A 21836-nucleotide genomic window follows, 5' to 3' on the forward strand; every position below is an offset into this window, starting at 1 on the left:
GCATTCCTGACTCACTCTGAGGTGGAATCTCAGACCTGGAAGACTCCTTTGAAACACTCTGGGCGGTAGTTTAGCTGTGTGATGAACATGGGCTCTGGACTCACAAAGACCTAGACTCTGCCTGCCTTTCTTAGTCACACTCATCTGTTACTGAGCTTCAGGTTCTTTATTAGTAAAATCAAGAAAATAAAGTGGGGATTTCACGAACTTTGGAGAAAGTGTAATGAAATATTTTATATGAAGTGCACAGGAGATGCAAGGCACACAGTAAAAGCGTAAATGATAGCTCATATATCTACTACAAATCTCTCATTTTCCAGATTTTGTAAATAATCAACCTAAATAATCTATTTTAATTATTTTTATGTTCATAGGACACAGTTGTGTAAAGAAAGATATACATTTTGGCAGACAGATAACAGCTTTTTAAGGAAGACAACAAAAATAACTTTATTTAATACATATACTACTATACAAACATACCATGTTAAGTTATAACTCACCAGGCCAGGGAACATAAGAACAATAAAAGAAAACAAAAAATTTGAGATTTTATCTTCCAAATATAGAGGAAGAAGATCATTAGAAAGAAAATCTAAGCTCATATGGAGTTGTGGACGATAAACGTTTTAAAAATATTTGCAAATCACTTTTTTTTGGGGGGGGTGGGGTTTGCTATAGGGCATGTGCGCTTGCCAGAAAGACAGAGAGAGACAAGAGAGACAGAAAGTGGGAAATCACCCCCCAGGGGGAATGGCCATGCTGCAATCCCTTCTCCATTCTCCTCTTGGGACCTTGGGCACACACACACAGGTGCCTGGAGTGAGTTTAAGTCACCGGGTTAAGGACATAAACTGTGGTTGACTACATAGGAGTCCAGCAACACAGCCATTACGCCATCTGCTAGTCCTAACAAATCACTTATTTTTTTTGAGAAGATTTTTGCTATAGGGTGCATGTGCTCACCAGAGAGACAGAGACAGACAAGAGAGAAAGCAAGAAATCACCCCCTAGTGGAGATAACCATGCTGCAATCCCTTCTCTCCATTTTCCTCTTGGCATTTAAGGCACATGCGGATGGGTCTGGTGTGAGTTTCAAGTCACCAGGTCTGGGACTTAAATTGTGGTTGGCCATATGGGAGTCCAGTGCCTTGACCACTACGACACCTGCTGGCCCCCACTAATCACTTTAATGTCATAAACTTTAGGAAATATTTTCTTCTTTCCACATGCCTTCTTGCTCCCCACAATCTATAGAGGACAAGCACAAACACAGTGCTATGAAATATATAACATTTATATGGTACACTAAATGACCTAAATCTATACAATTATTAACCATCAATAGATTTAATTTTCTTAAATAACCTAGAACAAAAATTATACTTCCAGACAACTAAATTAAAGATACTTTGTTCTCAATGAACAAAAATTGTTTTCTACATTTACTTTGGTAAAAGTTTGCCATTGGCTAAATCATCAGTTTTTAAAAAGAAATATACCTCCATCAAGAGTAAGTTTTGACCGCCATTCAACAGGCAGAAATTCAACATGTGTTGCATGGTTGGAAAAATGTCTCTCTTCTATCTTTCTTGCAGCCTCTCTCATCCTATAGAAAAATAAAAACAAAATGTTTAACTTCACATGTATTTACATAGTATAAAATGTCTTTACACTTCATTTTTGTTTAAAATTTCAATTGTATTTCAATTATTGCTACACGAAGCAAGTCTGCAGTATCAGAATAACTTTATTTCCAAGTTATTTTCTGAACCCCAAATTGGCCATACAGCTTTCAGTGTTGCAGGGAACTTTTGTTACTGTACCACAGTGATTGGGCCCAAAGCTCCGTTTTTAAGCAGATACTCAAGTAATGATTACATAATCGATTTTTCAGTTTCCTTACCATCTTTTCAGAAGTTCAGTTTTAACAACTGTGAGTACAAGAAAGAATATATTTTAAGATTTATAGTATTTTTTTAAACTCACTAATTCATTTTTGATGCCTGGGAAGTTCTTACATGTTTCATCATGATATATTAGGCAGTGTGTGTGTGTGCTGCTATCTGAAGTTACTCCTCAACCTATCAACAAGCAAATAAACAAAAAATAAAACCAAACTTCCATAGGCAATTTTGTACTCCAGGGGACCTTGGCAATGTCTAGAGATATTTTTGGTCATCACAACTACGGGTTCTATTTGCATCTAGTGAGAAGAGGCCAGAGGCTGCTAATTCTCTTGCAATGTACAGGCTAGGCCCTCCAAACAAAAAATTACGAATCGAAGTGTCCTCAGGGGGGCTAGATGGTAACGTAAGCCTCCACGAGGCTACCCACATGAAAGGGTTCTGTTTTTGTGACCAGAGGCCTTCCTGAACAGATCAGGCATGCGTATGCCCATGGTGAGAGGCTGACTCGAGGTGGATTAGCCTCAAGTCCATGGCATAAGGACTCTGTTGGAGGTGCCTGTATCTCTTGCTCTGTTTCTCTCACTCACAGAAGAAAGAAATGAAATAAAAAGTAAAAAAAAAAGAAAAGAAAAAGAAAAAAGTGATGAGTTTAAGAAATATTAATTTTGAGCTATAAACTCAAACACTATACTTGCTTAAAATGCTGTTCTCTCTTCTAAAGGAAAATTATACATTCTCCACTCCACAGGATCAATATAAAAATTCTCAATGGTGGGAACCAGCAGTTAGCATAATGGCTATGTCGCTGGGCTCCCACGTAGTCGACCGCAGTTCGTGTACCAGACCCGGTCACGCCGGGCGCGTGTGCATGCATGCCCAAGATCCCGAGAGGAGAATGGAGGAGAAGGGACTGTGGTGTGACCATCCCCGCTGAGGGGTGATTTCTCGCTTTCTGTCTCTGTCTCTCTGTCTGGAGAGCGCACGCGCCCTATAGCGAAAATCTCTCCAAAAAAAAAAAAATCTCAATGGTTATATACTGATTAGGCAAGCAGGTCTACTGAACCACTTGGAGTAACTAATTGAGATTTTTTTTTTTTAAAGGAACAAAAGATGGAACAGTTGAGGGAGAGAGTAGGTGGAAGAAAGGGAAAAAGAACGAGAGAAAGGAGATGAGAAAATGGATATGTTTTGGCTATGTCCCCAAATTTACCTCACTGAAACTAATAAAATCTATTTTTTAAGTAAGTCTTGATTACTAAGAAACACTAAGACCACTGTGGGATAGAGGGAATTAAAAAAAAGGGATGACTTAAAAATCTCTACTACAGCTTAGATTACAACAGTTTACTCTGTTGTCATAATGCCATGCATAGAAATCCTATCCTGTTAGGGGCTGGCGAGTGGCCTGGTGGTTAAGGGCGCCAGACTCCTACATGGCTAACCATTCGAGTCCCGGACCTGGAGGTTTGCTTCCTTACTTTCCCTCTTTCTTTCTCTCACTCTGTCCCAATCTGGTCAAATTAAATAAAGTTAAATAAAATAATTCTTAAAAAAAAAAAAAAGAAATCATGTCTTGTTATAAGCTTATTTAACATTCATGTTCTCCTGCTGGGCAATGAAGGTTTACTTCATCTTTTAAAAAGGGAAGGAAGAGATTAGTAACACCCGAGAATTACTGTCCAATCAAGGATCATGTAATAGCTCTAAAATAGTAAGTCTTTATAATTCCTCTCAATTAGAAAAAAAAATCAGGACAGTCAGTAACGTGGTGGTTAAAGTGGCTGGATCCCACATGGCCAATGGCATGGTTAGAGTTCTGGACATAGTGGCTTGAGAAATACGCCAGGCATATGTTTGTGCACTCCCCAAATCCCAAAAGAATGGACAAATGGGAAAGTGACTGTGGCATGATCAGACCCAATGGGGGTGTTTCCTCACTTTCTTCTCTCGGGCAAATTAAAAACAAACAAACAAAAAAAACAAGAAAAAAGATTAATTGATGAACTAATAGATTTTAAGAAGTGATGTGTGACTCGTATTTTAAGAGGAAATATGGGTTATGTATTTATATAGATACACACACACGAAAGAAACATAAAGTCATGAACAATCACATCCATTTTTGAAACAAAAACGCAAGATCCAGAAGGTGTGTTACTCTGTGTGTGAGAAATCTGTACATACCTGAGGAAAATCGGGAAGAACATAAGGCAAGACACAGGACAAACAGTAACAATAAGGGAGGAAGACGGAGACAGGAACAAGAGTCAGTCTTTCGTGCTGTCTTTTATATCTTGACTTGTGAAATATGAATGTATTTCCTATTTAAAAAACTAAGTTTTGTTGACATTTCTGTCTGCTATTGTTTTTCCCATTTTTTCTGTACTTATGGGTTTATACATGTTTTTCCACATTTTAAAATTCCTTTGCTATCATTTCTAGTGAGGTTTAAGGAGGGAATAAGACATACGTATGTGTTTAACCTACCATGTTTATACTCTTCTAAGATTTATAGCTTGAAAATGACTAATTTAGGGTATTAGCTATCTAACTTTAAAGGAAGATTTTCCTCATAATAAAACTACACAAGAAGCAAATCCAATCACATTTAAATACATTCACTCCCTTCTCTCTCTGTCTGGAGAGCGCACGCGCCCTATAGCGAAAATCTCTCCAAAAAAAAAAAAATCTCAATGGTTATATACTGATTAGGCAAGCAGGTCTACTGAACCACTTGGAGTAACTAATTGAGATTTTTTTTTTTTAAAGGAACAAAAGATGGAACAGTTGAGGGAGAGAGTAGGTGGAAGAAAGGGAAAAAGAACGAGAGAAAGGAGATGAGAAAATGGATATGTTTTGGCTATGTCCCCAAATTTACCTCACTGAAACTAATAAAATCTATTTTTTAAGTAAGTCTTGATTACTAAGAAACACTAAGACCACTGTGGGATAGAGGGAATTAAAAAAAAGGGATGACTTAAAAATCTCTACTACAGCTTAGATTACAACAGTTTACTCTGTTGTCATAATGCCATGCATAGAAATCCTATCCTGTTAGGGGCTGGCGAGTGGCCTGGTGGTTAAGGGCGCCAGACTCCTACATGGCTAACCATTCGAGTCCCGGACCTGGAGGTTTGCTTCCTTACTTTCCCTCTTTCTTTCTCTCACTCTGTCCCAATCTGGTCAAATTAAATAAAGTTAAATAAAATAATTCTTAAAAAAAAAAAAAAGAAATCATGTCTTGTTATAAGCTTATTTAACATTCATGTTCTCCTGCTGGGCAATGAAGGTTTACTTCATCTTTTAAAAAGGGAAGGAAGAGATTAGTAACACCCGAGAATTACTGTCCAATCAAGGATCATGTAATAGCTCTAAAATAGTAAGTCTTTATAATTCCTCTCAATTAGAAAAAAAAATCAGGACAGTCAGTAACGTGGTGGTTAAAGTGGCTGGATCCCACATGGCCAATGGCATGGTTAGAGTTCTGGACATAGTGGCTTGAGAAATACGCCAGGCATATGTTTGTGCACTCCCCAAATCCCAAAAGAATGGACAAATGGGAAAGTGGCCGTGGCATGATCAGACCCAATGGGGGTGTTTCCTCACTTTCTTCTCTCGGGCAAATTAAAAACAAACAAACAAAAAAAACAAGAAAAAAGATTAATTGATGAACTAATAGATTTTAAGAAGTGATGTGTGACTCGTATTTTAAGAGGAAATATGGGTTATGTATTTATATAGATACACACACACGAAAGAAACATAAAGTCATGAACAATCACATCCATTTTTGAAACAAAAACGCAAGATCCAGAAGGTGTGTTACTCTGTGTGTGAGAAATCTGTACATACCTGAGGAAAATCGGGAAGAACATAAGGCAAGACACGGGACAAACAGTAACAATAAGGGAGGAAGACGGAGACAGGAACAAGAGTCAGTCTTTCGTGCTGTCTTTTATATCTTGACTTGTGAAATATGAATGTATTTCCTATTTAAAAAACTAAGTTTTGTTGACATTTCTGTCTGCTATTGTTTTTCCCATTTTTTCTGTACTTATGGGTTTATACATGTTTTTCCACATTTTAAAATTCCTTTGCTATCATTTCTAGTGAGGTTTAAGGAGGGAATAAGACATACGTATGTGTTTAACCTACCATGTTTATACTCTTCTAAGATTTATAGCTTGAAAATGACTAATTTAGGGTATTAGCTATCTAACTTTAAAGGAAGATTTTCCTCATAATAAAACTACACAAGAAGCAAATCCAATCACATTTAAATACATTCACTCCCTTCAGTAAACCAATTCTGATATTTCCAAAAATTCTGATACTTCCTTTTCCACCTATGTAAATAATAAACATATTTTTCTAGAACAATCCATCTGAATTCATTAGCAAGTTCAGTAAACCAAGGTGAGAGGAAAAATGCCTATTTCTAGGCACCTGAGACATGATCTCAAGAGATCCTTAGAGAACAAAAGGTTGCCGATGGAGTGAAGTGCAGGAGTCCTTTAGTCTCTCTCAGTTTATTTCAACTAAACTCATAAATCAAATCACAGGTACAAAGAAGCTTCAGGGCCAGCCTGTGGTATGTAAGGCGGCTGGATCCTACATGGTTGATTGGGCAGTTCAAATCCCAGACCTGGCAGCTCAAAAAAAGTACACTGGGACCCAGCAGATGGCGTAGTGGTTAAGATGCTGGACTCCCACATGGCTGACTATGACTGTGGTTCAAGTCCTGGACCTAGTGGCTTGAAAATCATATTGGGCATGTATATGTATGTGCATGCCTAAAATCCCAGGAGAAGAATGGAGAAGGGATTGTGATGTGGCTATCCCCACTGGGGTGATTTCTCATCTTCTTTCTCACTGTCTCTCTCTCTCCAGCAAGTGTACATGCCCTACGGCAAAAGACAAATTAAAAAAAAAACAACATGTGATTAAATGTAAATACATTTAAAATAAATAAGAAAAATTAAAAAAAAAATATCTGGGCCAGCATGGTGTAGCAGTTATGTTGCTGGACTTCCACATGACTGACCGTGGTTTGAGTCCTGGACCTGGTGGCTTGAAAATCATACCAGGCACATGTGCATTTGTACCCCAAATCCTGGGACGAGAATAGAGGAGAAGGGATTATGGCATAGCCATCCCCCCTGGGAGGGGTGGTGATTTCTCACTTTCCCTCTCACTGTCTGTGTCTCTCTCTGGTTAGTGCATGTGCCCTAAGGCAGAAACCTTTCAAACAAAACAAAACAAAACAAAACAAAACACCCAAAACACTGGGCATGTATTCATACATGCCCCAAATCTTAAAAGCAGAAATGGAGAAGGGACTGTGGTGTGACCATTCCCCACCATCCTCTGTTTGGGGTACTTTCTCATTTTCTCTCTTGCTGGCAAATGCACAAATCCTCTGGCAAAATTTCTTAAGAAAATTGTATCTTGATATGAAAATGTATGTATCATGCGAAGTCTAACTCATGAGAGAATAAAATCAGGATCAGAGGGAAGAGGTTTCTGTAATAAGAGCTATTATTGAAAAGGATCATGAGGACCTGATATTATCTGACAACTTTTGTTTTATTTTTAAGTTGGCCTGTACTTTTACTTTTATCAATCAGCTGGCATTAAGAAATGCTATAATTAAACAAACCAAAACAAAACTCAACATCATTATTAGTACAGAGATGCCACTGAGGAAACAGTTCCTGGTACCAGGCATTATTTGCTTTACAAGGACTCAAGAAATATATTTACTCGAAGCTTCAGAATTATCAGGTTGTCTGAAACATCATCATGCTTTTTTGCATAGAAAAACAAAAAATATGTCTTGTCTTTTCTGACAACCCAAGAGATAAATTATATTCTTCATAGCAACTATCTGTTGTCATCACATGAAAGAACTGTAACCGGTCAGATTTTCCTTTATACTGGCTGCCAGCACGGAGTCGAACTGGTGATGGGACACTCAACCCTAACATTCCCTCTTAATGTAGTCCTGACATTTTTGAGATACACACATATGTACACACACCCCAATAACATCTTAAGGAGTTTTTAGAATAAAGCTGAGTAGAAAGAAGTTAATGAGGGAAATAACCTGTCTGGTGTCTTGGTAAAGCATCCACTGTTTTCTGTGTAAAATTTAGAGTTCAGTTTCCTCTGTGTAAAATTTAGAGTTCAACAACCTGGACAGGTTAGGTTGTAACTGGCAGGTCATACAATTCTCAGCCTTTTCAAAGCTATATAACTTTGCAGTACTCTCAGTTTATGAAATTCAAACTTAAAACTAAATCTTTTTCTTGCTTTTAACCTTAAGTTAACATAAATTAATATATGAGGTAAAAAAAAAAAAAAAGGCTCTCTTATCCTTTCTCTTCTTCAGACTGTGGGGTGGGGGTGAGGTGGGGGAATCACCCAGATACACTCACTCTTAAAATCTGGTACAGAAGCTTGATCTATAACTCGAAAGATATAGAAACAGTTGGCACCAGAGAAACATGCAGCAGAATGGATATATTGTTAAGGTCCCTCAGATCCCAGACAAAAGTTTCGATTCATCGGAGAACTTACATGGCTGTATTTTTGATAATTCTTCCTTGGTCCATTTTCTGCCCAATGCCATGCACAACGAACACAATATGGGTAGTCTGTGATGGCTTGTCTTCTAATGAGGCTTCTTCTACATAACCTCTATGAAGTCTGGTCCCACTACTTGATGCTATAGAAAAATTATGATTTGAAGTTAACTATTTACTGTGAGAAATAGTATTTTCATAGTCCATTTAAAGAAGTAAAACAAATATTGAAAAAATAATTTCACTGGGGGAGAGGTTAAACTTTTAAGATGATGTATATGAAGAGAACTTGGATATAAAGGGAACTGGACATGACACCAAAACTAGACCCCATCAGGAAAAAGACGAGGAGGGAAGGATACACGGAATACATGCAAATTTTAAACTTCTCTATAAAAACATATCAGGAAGCAAAGATAAAAGATAGAGGGCAAACTGGGAAAAATAATGCAAAATAGGACACGTTTTAAGTTAATTACCTATGTATACAAGGAGAGCTTGCTAACAGAAAAGTAAAAATAAAACCATTCAAATAGCAAGAGGGGCTAAAAATAGGATAAGGTAATTCACACATTCACACACACAAATGACTAACAGGGATAAGATATTTAAGCATATTTCTTACAAAAGAAATCAAAATTAAAAATGAGATAGTACAATTTTACCAGATTTAATTTTTTAAATTTATTTTTGATAATGACCTCACATTTTTCCCACGTACCATTCTTTCTTTTCTTGCTTTTAGTAAAAATTCTTTAAAGGGCTGTCTGTTCTCTCTGCCTCCATGTCCTTACCGTCTACTTAGGCTTCAACACATGCTAATCTGTCCCCTGCCCATGAATCCATCTAAGTAACCAATGACCTTCGTGTCACTAAATCCAATGGAAAATCGTCATTACTCATCTTCCTTGACACTGTAACTCAACTGTCACATTTCATTTTTACTGCCTCAGGTTTGACTGCTTTATGTGCTTTCAGAAGTATGAGAGATGATAATCTTACCAAATCATTCCAAATACATAACTATTCATTAATGAACACATGCTGCTGACTCAATAATCTTAATAAAATGTTTCATTTAACAGGATACCAGTCACTAAATCCAATACATATTTAAAATAAACTAAGGCTAGAATTTAAACAGTTGATCTTGGATATAAGAGTTGAAAAGTCAGATTCCTCAAATTTTGACAAACTAGTCTATTATCTAACACTTACCTTTAGAAAACCCCAGTTTTTGAGTAACTGTTCTTGCAATTTTAGAGGTTGTTGCATCACTATAAAGATACACTTCATCCACACTATGCCAGTCCACGTGGTTTCGACTCAACTTGAAACTATGAATTGCTGTTGCAAAAAGGAAAAAGTAATTTGAAGGTCTCTGAGACAAACTTTATTTGAGTGAAAAATTCTTATTCTCAGAATTTTGAATCAAAATCATCTAAGTAGCTCAGTTCAATATGAAACTATTCCACAGGAAAAAATGTATGAGACATAAAGGACTATAAAGTCCCGTCTAAGTCCCATAGATAGCGACTTTAGGTTACAAGGAATGGTAACTTGTTATAACAACTTGGGCTAACTGCCTTAGTTACCATAATTTTAATTTTAATCTCGAATATGCAGTTAGTATGTATTGATTATTAAAGAACTGTCTTCCCACATGATACAACAGGTCCTTAGGTCTAAGGAATATATACTACTTGAAAGTGCTTTAAAACTTTGACACAGAAACTTAAGTCTCATTTCCCCTATTGATTTCACTAAAAATATAGAAAGATCCGTAAAAATTTCACACAGCGCTAGATAAAGTAAGACTCAGAAAAAATAAATTCTGTCAATTGGGAAGAGGATAATCTATTGAATATAAAGTTCTTTATTAGTTTTTATTTATTTATTTTTTAGAGAGAGATGTATTCTTAGAATGGATTTTTTTTTTTTTTTGAGAGGTTTGTGCTATAGGGTGCGTGCGCTTGCCAGAAAGATGGAGAGAGACAGAGAGACAGAAAGCGAAAAATCATTCCCCAGGGGGAATGGCCACGCCGCAATCCCTTCTCCTCCATTCTCCTCTCGGGATCTTGGGCACTCATGCACAGGCCCAGCATGAATTTAGGCCACAGGTCCGGGACTCGAACTGCAGTCGGCTAGATGGGAGCTCAGCGACACAGTCATTACTCTAACTGCTGGTCCCCTTAGAATGGATATTAAGGTCAATTATCACTGGATATTGCTCATCACAACAGATATCCAAAGTTGAAAGATAGCAAGAAGTTAATGAAATGTTTTTCTACCATAATGTTTAAATAGGTTGGTTATTACATTTCTGCAACTAGGAGTATTAGGAAAACTGAGTTCTAAAATAAAACCCAAACCTACATACTTCAGGAATTCATAAGCTCTGCAAAAATGGGGCTGTCTTGGTCATTTTTGTACACAAATAAAGTGTCCAAGCAAAGTGCCTAGCAAATATCATGAATCTCTCAATAGTTGTTGAAGCAATGAATTAGAAGGCTGATCTAACATATCCACCAATTCATAACTTCATTTCTGTACCCTGAAGGCCTTAAGGTTTTCTTCTATATCTTTAGTATATATAGGTAAGAAAAATTCACATACCATTTTCAGAAAATCAGGCATTTTCAAATCACTACACTTGATTTACTTAAGACCTTTTAGGCAAAATATTATGCTCATCTTATATACAAAGACATAGAGGTAAAAGAGATTTAAGTGACTTGCCACAAAGCTAGTTACTGGCAGTCTAACTCTTCTGATTTGAAGATGAGTTGAGAATGATCTTGAGCTTAAAATGAGAAGATATATTCCTGGCCAAGATCTAAGATGAGACATTTTCATAAAAACTTACTCACTAATAGAATATATAGTATATTAAGAGAAAATACACTTCTTAGTTATATTACAAATGCAATTACAAAAATTTATGAAATTATTTTACTTACCTGCCAGGAAACATTACAAATACTGACGTACCATTCTTTCTTTTCTTGCTTTTAGTAAAAATTCTTTAAAGGGCTGTCTGTTCTCTCTGCCTCCATGTCCTTACCGTCTACTTAGGCTTCAACACATGCTAATCTGTCCCCTGCCCATGAATCCATCTAAGTAACCAATGACCTTCGTGTCACTAAATCCAATGGAAAATCGTCATTACTCATCTTCCTTGACACTGTAACTCAACTGTCACATTTCATTTTTACTGCCTCAGGTTTGACTGCTTTATGTGCTTTCAGAAGTATGAGAGATGATAATCTTACCAAATCATTCCAAATACATAACTATTCATTAATGAACACATGCTGCTGACTCAATAATCTTAATAAAATGTTTCATTTAACAGGATACCAGTCACTAAATCCAATACATATTTAAAATAAACTAAGGCTAGAATTTAAACAGTTGATCTTGGATATAAGAGTTGAAAAGTCAGATTCCTCAAATTTTGACAAACTAGTCTATTATCTAACACTTACCTTTAGAAAACCCCAGTTTTTGAGTAACTGTTCTTGCAATTTTAGAGGTTGTTGCATCACTATAAAGATACACTTCATCCACACTATGCCAGTCCACGTGGTTTCGACTCAACTTGAAACTATGAATTGCTGTTGCAAAAAGGAAAAAGTAATTTGAAGGTCTCTGAGACAAACTTTATTTGAGTGAAAAATTCTTATTCTCAGAATTTTGAATCAAAATCATCTAAGTAGCTCAGTTCAATATGAAACTATTCCACAGGAAAAAATGTATGAGACATAAAGGACTATAAAGTCCCGTCTAAGTCCCATAGATAGCGACTTTAGGTTACAAGGAATGGTAACTTGTTATAACAACTTGGGCTAACTGCCTTAGTTACCATAATTTTAATTTTAATCTCGAATATGCAGTTAGTATGTATTGATTATTAAAGAACTGTCTTCCCACATGATACAACAGGTCCTTAGGTCTAAGGAATATATACTACTTGAAAGTGCTTTAAAACTTTGACACAGAAACTTAAGTCTCATTTCCCCTATTGATTTCACTAAAAATATAGAAAGATCCGTAAAAATTTCACACAGCGCTAGATAAAGTAAGACTCAGAAAAAATAAATTCTGTCAATTGGGAAGAGGATAATCTATTGAATATAAAGTTCTTTATTAGTTTTTATTTATTTATTTTTTAGAGAGAGATGTATTCTTAGAATGGATTTTTTTTTTTTTTTGAGAGGTTTGTGCTATAGGGTGCGTGCGCTTGCCAGAAAGATGGAGAGAGACAGAGAGACAGAAAGCGAAAAATCATTCCCCAGGGGGAATGGCCACGCCGCAATCCCTTCTCCTCCATTCTCCTCTCGGGATCTTGGGCACTCATGCACAGGCCCAGCATGAATTTAGGCCACAGGTCCGGGACTCGAACTGCAGTCGGCTAGATGGGAGCTCAGCGACACAGTCATTACTCTAACTGCTGGTCCCCTTAGAATGGATATTAAGGTCAATTATCACTGGATATTGCTCATCACAACAGATATCCAAAGTTGAAAGATAGCAAGAAGTTAATGAAATGTTTTTCTACCATAATGTTTAAATAGGTTGGTTATTACATTTCTGCAACTAGGAGTATTAGGAAAACTGAGTTCTAAAATAAAACCCAAACCTACATACTTCAGGAATTCATAAGCTCTGCAAAAATGGGGCTGTCTTGGTCATTTTTGTACACAAACAAAGTGTCCAAGCAAAGTGCCTAGCAAATATCATGAATCTCTCAATAGTTGTTGAAGCAATGAATTAGAAGGCTGATCTAACATATCCACCAATTCATAACTTCATTTCTGTACCCTGAAGGCCTTAAGGTTTTCTTCTATATCTTTAGTATATATAGGTAAGAAAAATTCACATACCATTTTCAGAAAATCAGGCATTTTCAAATCACTACACTTGATTTACTTAAGACCTTTTAGGCAAAATATTATGCTCATCTTATATACAAAGACATAGAGGTAAAAGAGATTTAAGTGACTTGCCACAAAGCTAGTTACTGGCAGTCTAACTCTTCTGATTTGAAGATGAGTTGAGAATGATCTTGAGCTTAAAATGAGAAGATATATTCCTGGCCAAGATCTAAGATGAGACATTTTCATAAAAACTTACTCACTAATAGAATATATAGTATATTAAGAGAAAATACACTTCTTAGTTATATTACAAATGCAATTACAAAAATTTATGAAATTATTTTACTTACCTGCCAGGAAACATTACAAATACTGAACGCAAAACCAAGATTCAACTGATATATTTTCAGTTCCAAAGAAAACAATGAACAAGTTCAACTCTTTAAATAAAGGAACTTTTCATACATTTAAAAAAAAACACCTTTTACAACAACTTAACAATTATTTACTTTTCTAGTTCTCTATCTGATCTAAATTGCTACTTTAAAAGCCTTTTTATCTAATGTTCCTAAGCCACATTTTTGTTAAAGCAGGTTTGAGCAGTGAAAGACTCAAACTATAGCCAAGATACTGAGAAGATAGTGTTAAGCCAGCAAAATTTTGTTACTCCTTAAATCACCCACACAGTGTCTTAAATAAGACACCTTAATATTGGCCAACATCCCATTACTGGACTACACACATAATTTACAAATGTTTATACACAATTACAATAAAGTAACACTAAGCAAAATAGCACAATGGATACATTTTTAAAAAAAACTAAGACTTTCTACACTTTAAACACAACTGAATGCTACAAGCCAGGGATGTAACTACGCGGAGAAATGAAACCACAATTACTGTACCTTGGGAACGCTTTCGTTTAAGACCTGCTGCATCTGTACTCTCCTTATATCCTCTCCATTTGAACAGAGAAGGGAGGGAGAAGGGAGGGAGGTGGTAGACAACTAAGAAAGCAAAAACACTGAGCTTCAAAGTAAATTTTAAATGAGGTTTGCCATTTTGCCTTTTTGTTGTAGTATTAATTTTAAAAATGAGTTGTATTTGATAAACATTATTCCAAATACTTTATTTATATAGTTTCTAGTTAAAAATCAGTAAAGCGAAATATTAGTTTAATGTTTATCAAATATAGGCTCTACTTTTATTGAAAGAAAAAAGGCAAATTATATCTAAACTTATCAGTTAAAGATGACTATGTGATTATCACATTTAATGTCTTTGCTCGGCAGAATAAAAAAATAGAACGAGGACTATTTGAACATTAAGACATTTATAAAGTCTATCTTTACAATACTAAGGTTATTTACTCTTACCAAATCTGTGACTCTGACATCGCTAAAAGCTGATGTACAAATTGTGAATACAGTAAACATTCTAAACATCTTAATGCAGTTTTCCTAGGAGATACCACAGCATACATTTCACTTAGATGCTCTCCATTACTGAAGCATATGGAGTCTTCTTCCCTCAGAAAAAAATTCTTTTAACAACTCTGTTGCAGTTGTTAAAAGACTTTTAAAAATGAAATTTTTACTAAAAAAAAAAAAAACAACGGAAACTACTTTAACTGCTTTTAACTTGGAGGACTTATTAGCACCCTAACTCTAACCCTAATGAGAAAGCATTATCAGTATAAATGTATGGTGTGATATTTCCTAAGCAGGAGACAGACAACACAGAGTAAAGTCAGGTATAGACTTGACATTTGGCAAATCAGTAGATAACCTTAAAACCAATCAATACATTTCCCTTGTCAAATTTTGCTAGTTAGATATAAAAATTTTGTTTAGATTTAAATAAACAAGTATTGAAAAATCTACTTAAAACTGAACCTCACAAATCAGTTTCTTACCAGTTAATGAAATATAGAACCTTTACATTTAGTTCAAATTTATGTTCTAAGACATTTGGTGTTTTTTCTCACTCCCTTGTTACATTAATGCGACATTCCAAGGCTTATACTGTTCAAGTCCAGAAATAGAGGTCTTGTTGCATAAGTAGTAGCAATATAATAAATCCAATATATACGGAAGTGACATACATGCGAAGATCTGTGCAATACAGGTAACTGAAATGCACACAAGGCACTCCTTAACTAGCCCCTTTATAATCAGATGGCTACAAAAACCACAGACTAGGACTCAAAGCTGGGTGGCTACATCAGGATTATAAAAATGTTTCAATGTTACACAAGGGTGAAAAATGCCATTGCTCAGTTCCTCGCTGAAAAGACTTCTTCTTTCATGTGATTTCTGGTCGGTTATTAAGAAGCAGATGTAACACTTAGATCAGGTGATAGTTTTAAATAAAAAATTCATTAGGAAAAAGCTGTGAACATATCAAAGTGGATTAAATGGACATAAACTTGAGATTTTACTACTCAAAAAAATAAAAACTAGATTTTGTAAATAGAGTAGTAAAATTAACATGAACCAATACCATGATTATTAAAAGAAAATGAACAGGAAACATGTGGACCATTTGACCATATTATAAAATTATGCAAACACTTTCAGAGGCTAGTAGATACAAAAATGAAGGCTTTCTTTTCTAAAAGAACAGTATAATTTAAGGATTAACAAAAGACAAATGGGGAGGGGGCAGCAATGGTGTAGTGGTTATGTTGCTGGACTCCCACATTGATGACCATGGCTGAGTACTGGACCTGGTGGCTTGAAAACCACGCCAGGTACATGTGCATGCGTGCCCCCCAAGATCCCTGGAGGAGAAAGGATTGCAGTTTGGCCATCCCCTCCGGGGGGGTAATTTCTCACTTAGCGTAATGGCTATGTCGCTTAACTCCCATATAGACAACTGTGGTTTCAGTCCCAGACCTGGTGGCTTAAACTCATGCTGGGCGCATGTGCGTGTGTGCCCAAGATCCCGAGAGGAGAATGGAGCAGAAGGGATTGCAACATGGCCATCCCCCCGGGGAGTGATTTCTGGCTTTCTCTTTCTGGAGAGTGTATGCACCCTATAGCAAAAACCTCTCCAAAAGAAAAAAAAAAAAGAGAGAGAAATATTTATTTAAAATACTTTTGCAAAATTAAATAGACATGGTTCTTTACATTCTTTTCAAATTTAATTCTTATTTTCACCTGAAAGTCATATCCTTTGTTATACATTCTACAGTGAAGAAAGATTAAATTTTTGTAACCTAAGGCATAGAATTACAGGTACTGTCCTAAGTAGAGTAGAAGAAAAAAGGGTTCACTATCAATATAGAGATCACTGTTAAGTTCAAGTGCCACAAAGCACTATTCATTTTTTCTTTTTTTTTTAAAAAAAAACGTTGTAATTAGGAATTTTTATGGAGTATTAGCAAAAGTGTGCATAAACCTGACGTACAAAACGCACTAATTTATTAAGTACTAACATTTAATAGAAATGTTCCTTTATATAGTAAGATCGTAAATAGTAATGACAAAGATTTGAAAACTAAAAATACTGGGGCCAGCAGGTAGCAGGGTGGTTAAGGTGCTAGGCTCCCCCCACGTGTTCTACTGTGGTCAAGTCCTGGGCCTGGTATCTTGAAAATCACGCTGGGCACATGTGCATGCATGCTCAAAATTCCAAGGGGAGAATGGAGAAAGGACTGTAGGGTGACCATGCCCCCGGGAGGTGATTTCTCACTTTCTTTCTTTGTCTCTCTCTCTCTCCTCGCTGGTGAGCTCATGTACCCTATAACAGAAAACTAAAAATATTTTCCATAAATTTTCTTACCTATTCAGCTTTTAAAGAAATTTTCTACACTACATAATTCAAAAGCATCAGAGTATCAAAAAGGGAGCTGTTGGAAAACTACTAATCCCTAGAATAGAAAAACTCAACTTTTCCCTTTATTAAAAAAGTCGGCAACCTGTAAAATTTCAGTCCCAAGGAAGCAGCCTTGCTTTTCTCAAGCCTCCCAGTTATAACAAAAAAACTCCTAGCAATTTTTCTTGGACCTCAAAATTATGTTAGATAAACTTATATGATAAATACTAAATAAATAAAATAGCTAAAAGCTATAAAGTGTGAATACTCTTAGTTTTTTTTTTTTTTTTTGAGAGGTTTTTGCTATAGGGTGCGTGTGCTCACCAGAAAGACAGAGACAGAGATATAGAAAGCGAGAAATCATCCCCTGGGGGGATGGCCAGGTCGCAATCCCTTCTCCTCTATTCTCTCGGGATCTTGGGCATGCACACACACGCGCCTGGCGTGAGTTTAAACCACAGGGTCCGGGACTCGAACCACGGTCGACTATGGCGACATAGCCATTACGCCAATTGCTGGTCCCTGAATAATCTTAGTTAACAAAGTGAGAAGAAAAGGAAAACTGGTTAGAAAGGGTAGCAGCCCAATCTTTACTGACTTTTTTTTTTTTTTTTTTTTGAGAGGTTTTTTGCTATAGGGTGCGTGTGCTCGCCAGACAGAGAGAGACATAGAGACAGAAAGCAAGAAATCACCCCCCCAGGGGGGATGGTCATGCCGCAATCCCTTCTCCTCTATTCTCCTCTCGGGATCTTGGGCACGCACGCACACACGCCAGGTGTGAGTTTAAGCCACTGGGTCCAGGACTTGAACTGCAGTCGACTACATGGGAGTCCAGCGACATTGCCATTACGCTAATGCTACAGATTATTGAATGTTCTTTTTCAGTGTTGTAGTAATAGGAATATATGCTTCGTTCACTGAACTATTAAATGTTATAAATCCTTACAGATTATAGTTAAAGCCACTAGATTAGTTTTAACAATTAATAGTAAAAACTGTTTTTTTTGGGGCCGGCAGGTGGTGTGGTGGTTAAGGCGCTGGACTCCCACATGGCTGACTGTGGTTCAAGTCCTGGACCTGGCAGCTTGCTTTTTCATTCTCCCTTTCTCTCTCTCTCTCTTTCTCTCTCTCCCTCTCTGGTCAAACTGAAAAATAACAATAAATAAATACAGTTAAATAAATAGTAAGTATAAAAAACAAAACAAAACAAAACTGTTCTTTAACTTTCAACCTGTGACTTTATAAGGACGGTGTGACTTTTATAGACTGCACATAATTAGGTCTTGCGTTATCAAACCTGTGGATGTCTGTCTTTTAATAGGAGTTTTGTGTACTGCCTTTACTGGATTGTCAGAAAAGTCATGACGTATTTTTTCATGTTTTTCCATATAAAAATCCATCATGACTTTTCTGACAACCTAATGTGTGTGTGTGTGTGTGTGCATACACTTACATTTACTGTAGTTATTAATATATGTGAATTTAGGAGGACCATGTTTCCATTTATATTTTTTCTGTTCCTCTTTTCCTAGTTTATTTTGTGTAGCTAAATATTTTTAAATATTTCATTTTAATTCTTCTATGGGCCTTTTTTTTTTTTTTTTTTTTTTAGGGGTTTTTTGCTTAGTGGTCTCGTGGTCCAGACAGACAGAGAGAGACAGAGAGACAGAAAGTGAGAAATCACCCCCACGGGGGGATGGTCACGCCGCAAACCTTTCTCCATTCTCCTCTCGGGATCTTGGGCATGCACACACACGAGCCCGGTGTGAGTTCTAAGCCACTGGGTCCGGGACGCGAACCGCGGTCGACTATGTGGGAATCCAGCGACATAACCATTACGCTAACTGCTGGTTCCCTTCTATGGGCCTTTTTTGTAAAAGCTTTTTATTTTGGAATAATTTTGGACTCAACAGAAAGAAGCAAAACAGTACAGGGGTTACCATGTATCCTTCCCCCAGGTTTTCCTAACATTAGCATCTTGCATAATTTAAGTACTTAGATAATAATCAAAACGAAGAAATACTGATACAATACTATCAACTAATACATAAACTTCATTCAAATTTTTCTAGTGTTTCCAAGCAAATCTTCTAGTCTATGAACCAATGCAGAGCACAGTGGTTTTTGTTACTCTGTCTCCTTTGACCTGTGGCAAATTCCTGAATTCTTCCTTGTCTTTTATGACCTTAATACTTTTTGAAGAGTATTGGTCAGTTATTTATAGATTGGCCCTCAATCTGAGTTTGTCTGATGTTTCCTCACTTTTCAAAAACAATTTGCCAGAGGGCACATGTGATCCACAGGAGACAGAGAGAGAGAAGGAAAGTGAGAAAACAACTCCTATGGAGAACGGTCATGCTGCTGCCCCTTCTCCCCCATTCTCCTCTAAGGTTTTGGGCATGCACACATATGTGCCTGAGGTGTCTCTCAAGCCACTAGGTCCAAGACTTGAACTGCACAGATGGCCAACTAGGATTCAGCCGCCTTAACCCCATGCCACAGGTTGGCTGTTTTCTCACTATTAAATTGAGGTAATAAATTTCTTGATCAGAGTGATGTGTAGCACTAACCCGTTTAGTTCAATCTTTTTTAGTGACTATTCCATGTGCTTAAATAAATTTTAAAATAAGTAAAGAACTACAATAGTATTGGGTTTAAGTATTTATCAAATTACGTATTTGAAGGTGTGATTTTATCAGTATGAGTCACCCCAAGAAAAACAACAGGCTGCCAGATAAACCATTTTCTAGTCTGGAGTTTAGGAGTGGGAAGAGAATCAATTTTAACTATCAGAGAGAACTAAATTTTTTTTTTTTTGAAGAGGATTTTTTTGCTATCGGGCACATGCACTCACCAGAAAGACAGAGAGAGACAGAAAGCAAGAAATCACCTGCCAGGGGGGATGGCCACACTGCAATCCCTTCTCCTACTCTCTCCTCCCAGGATCTTGGGCACACACACACACATGCATCTGATGTGAGTTTAAGCCACTGGGTTCGGGACTCGAACCGTGGCCGACTACATGGGAGTCCAGAGACATAGCCATTACACCAACTGCTGGTCCCAGAGAGAACTAAATTTAAAGTTTCTAAATCACAAAAAGTGATTCTCCTTTTGTAGATTATCTTTATTTATATAATAAAAAGTTATACTGAACTTTCATCAATCTCTTTAATTCGATGCTCATTTTTAAAAAATTATTATTTTATTTAACTTTATTTTTATTTACTTAGTTATTTTAATTTTACCAGAGAGGGACAGAGCGAGAGAGAAAGTGAGAAAGCAAGCCACTGCATCCAGGACTCAAACCATGGTTGATCATGCGGGAGTCCAGTGCCCTTAACCACCACGCCACTTGTTGGCCCTAATTCAATGTTCATTCTGAGATTAGTAGGAAAATTAATATGGAAGAAAAGAATGAAATATATCCATTCAATTTGTGGCAACAGTTACCCAATTTGTGGCAACACAAAGTTAAAGAAAAATAAAAAGGAATTACTATTTTATTTTAATGTCCCTGAAGACAAGAATTGTTTAGTTTCTTTAAAATCCTCTGGAGCACTTATTAAGAGTCCTAGAATATAATATTTTCAACTGCTCTTAATTATTAAATGGGATTTTTCAGAAAGTCTTATTTTGAGAAATTCAGTGTACTGCGATCACACACTCTTTATTTCAAATATCTTTTCAGGATGTAAAATAGTCACTGTGTATTAGATTATCTTGTACATTCTGTAAGTGGTCTCATCATTGGTTTTGTTCTCTCTAACAGATTTAAAAATCCTCGAGGGTAGAAGCCTTGTCTATTTCTTTCATAAAAGTGCTTAGCATAACACTACATATGAAAACATTCCGACTCTCTTGACAATATGCAGAGACAAGGCTTCACCTTTCCCGTGAGAAACTGAGGTGGAAAAGGTATTTTCTCCTACCCCAGAACTCGCAAAATATAAAATTTCAGTTTAGAAGTAAGGGAGAAATAATCTAAAGATAATTCTTTTTTTTAGAGAGAGATTTTTGCTATAGGGTGTGTGAGCTTGCCAGACAGAAAGCGAGAAATCACCCCCTAGGGAAGATGGCCACACTACAATCCCTTCTCTTCCATTCTCCTCTTGGAATTTTGGCCATGCATGTACATGCACCTGGCAAGAGTTTTTTTTTTTTTTTTTTCTTTTTTTGGGGGAGTATAGGGCGCGTGCACTCACCAGACAGACAGACAGAGACAGAGAGACAGAAAGCGAGAAATCACCCCCCGGGGGAATGGCCACGCAGCAATCCCTTCTCCTCCATTCTCCTCTTAGGATCTTGGGCACGCACGCATACGCGCCCCGCCTGAGTTTAAGCCACCGGGTCCGGGACTCAACCGTGGTCAACTATGTGGGAGTCCAGTGACATAGCCATTACACTAACTGCTGGTCCCGTGCCTGGCAAGTTTTAAGTTGCCTGGTCAGGGACTCAAAACATGGTCAACTACATGGGAGTCCAGTGATATAACCATAATGCCATCTGCTGGTCCCAAAACATGTTAATTCTTTAAAATCTTTATAGATATATCTAAAGTATTTCCCAACAATGGTGGCTTTTTGTATAGCAAATGTTCTTTTCTTAAGACAGGTTAAAATTTTCAAGTGTACTGCAAA

General features: G+C 36.7%; 1 protein-coding gene across 1 annotated transcript in view; it reads right to left on the reverse strand.

The window, feature by feature from the left end:
• DDHD1 (DDHD domain containing 1) overlaps nucleotides 1–21836 on the reverse strand; it is a 181800-nt gene that overhangs the window by 45931 nt on the left and 114033 nt on the right. The window contains 3 exon segments of the mRNA XM_027776631.1: nucleotides 1503–1609; nucleotides 8490–8637; nucleotides 11983–12111. Of these exon segments, the coding sequence (XP_027632432.1) occupies nucleotides 1503–1609; nucleotides 8490–8637; nucleotides 11983–12111 (384 nt within the window).

Source organism: Tupaia chinensis, unplaced genomic scaffold, assembly GCF_000334495.1.
Source record: "Tupaia chinensis unplaced genomic scaffold, TupChi_1.0 Scaffold000688_1, whole genome shotgun sequence".
Classification (NCBI taxonomy): Eukaryota; Metazoa; Chordata; class Mammalia; order Scandentia; family Tupaiidae; genus Tupaia; species Tupaia belangeri.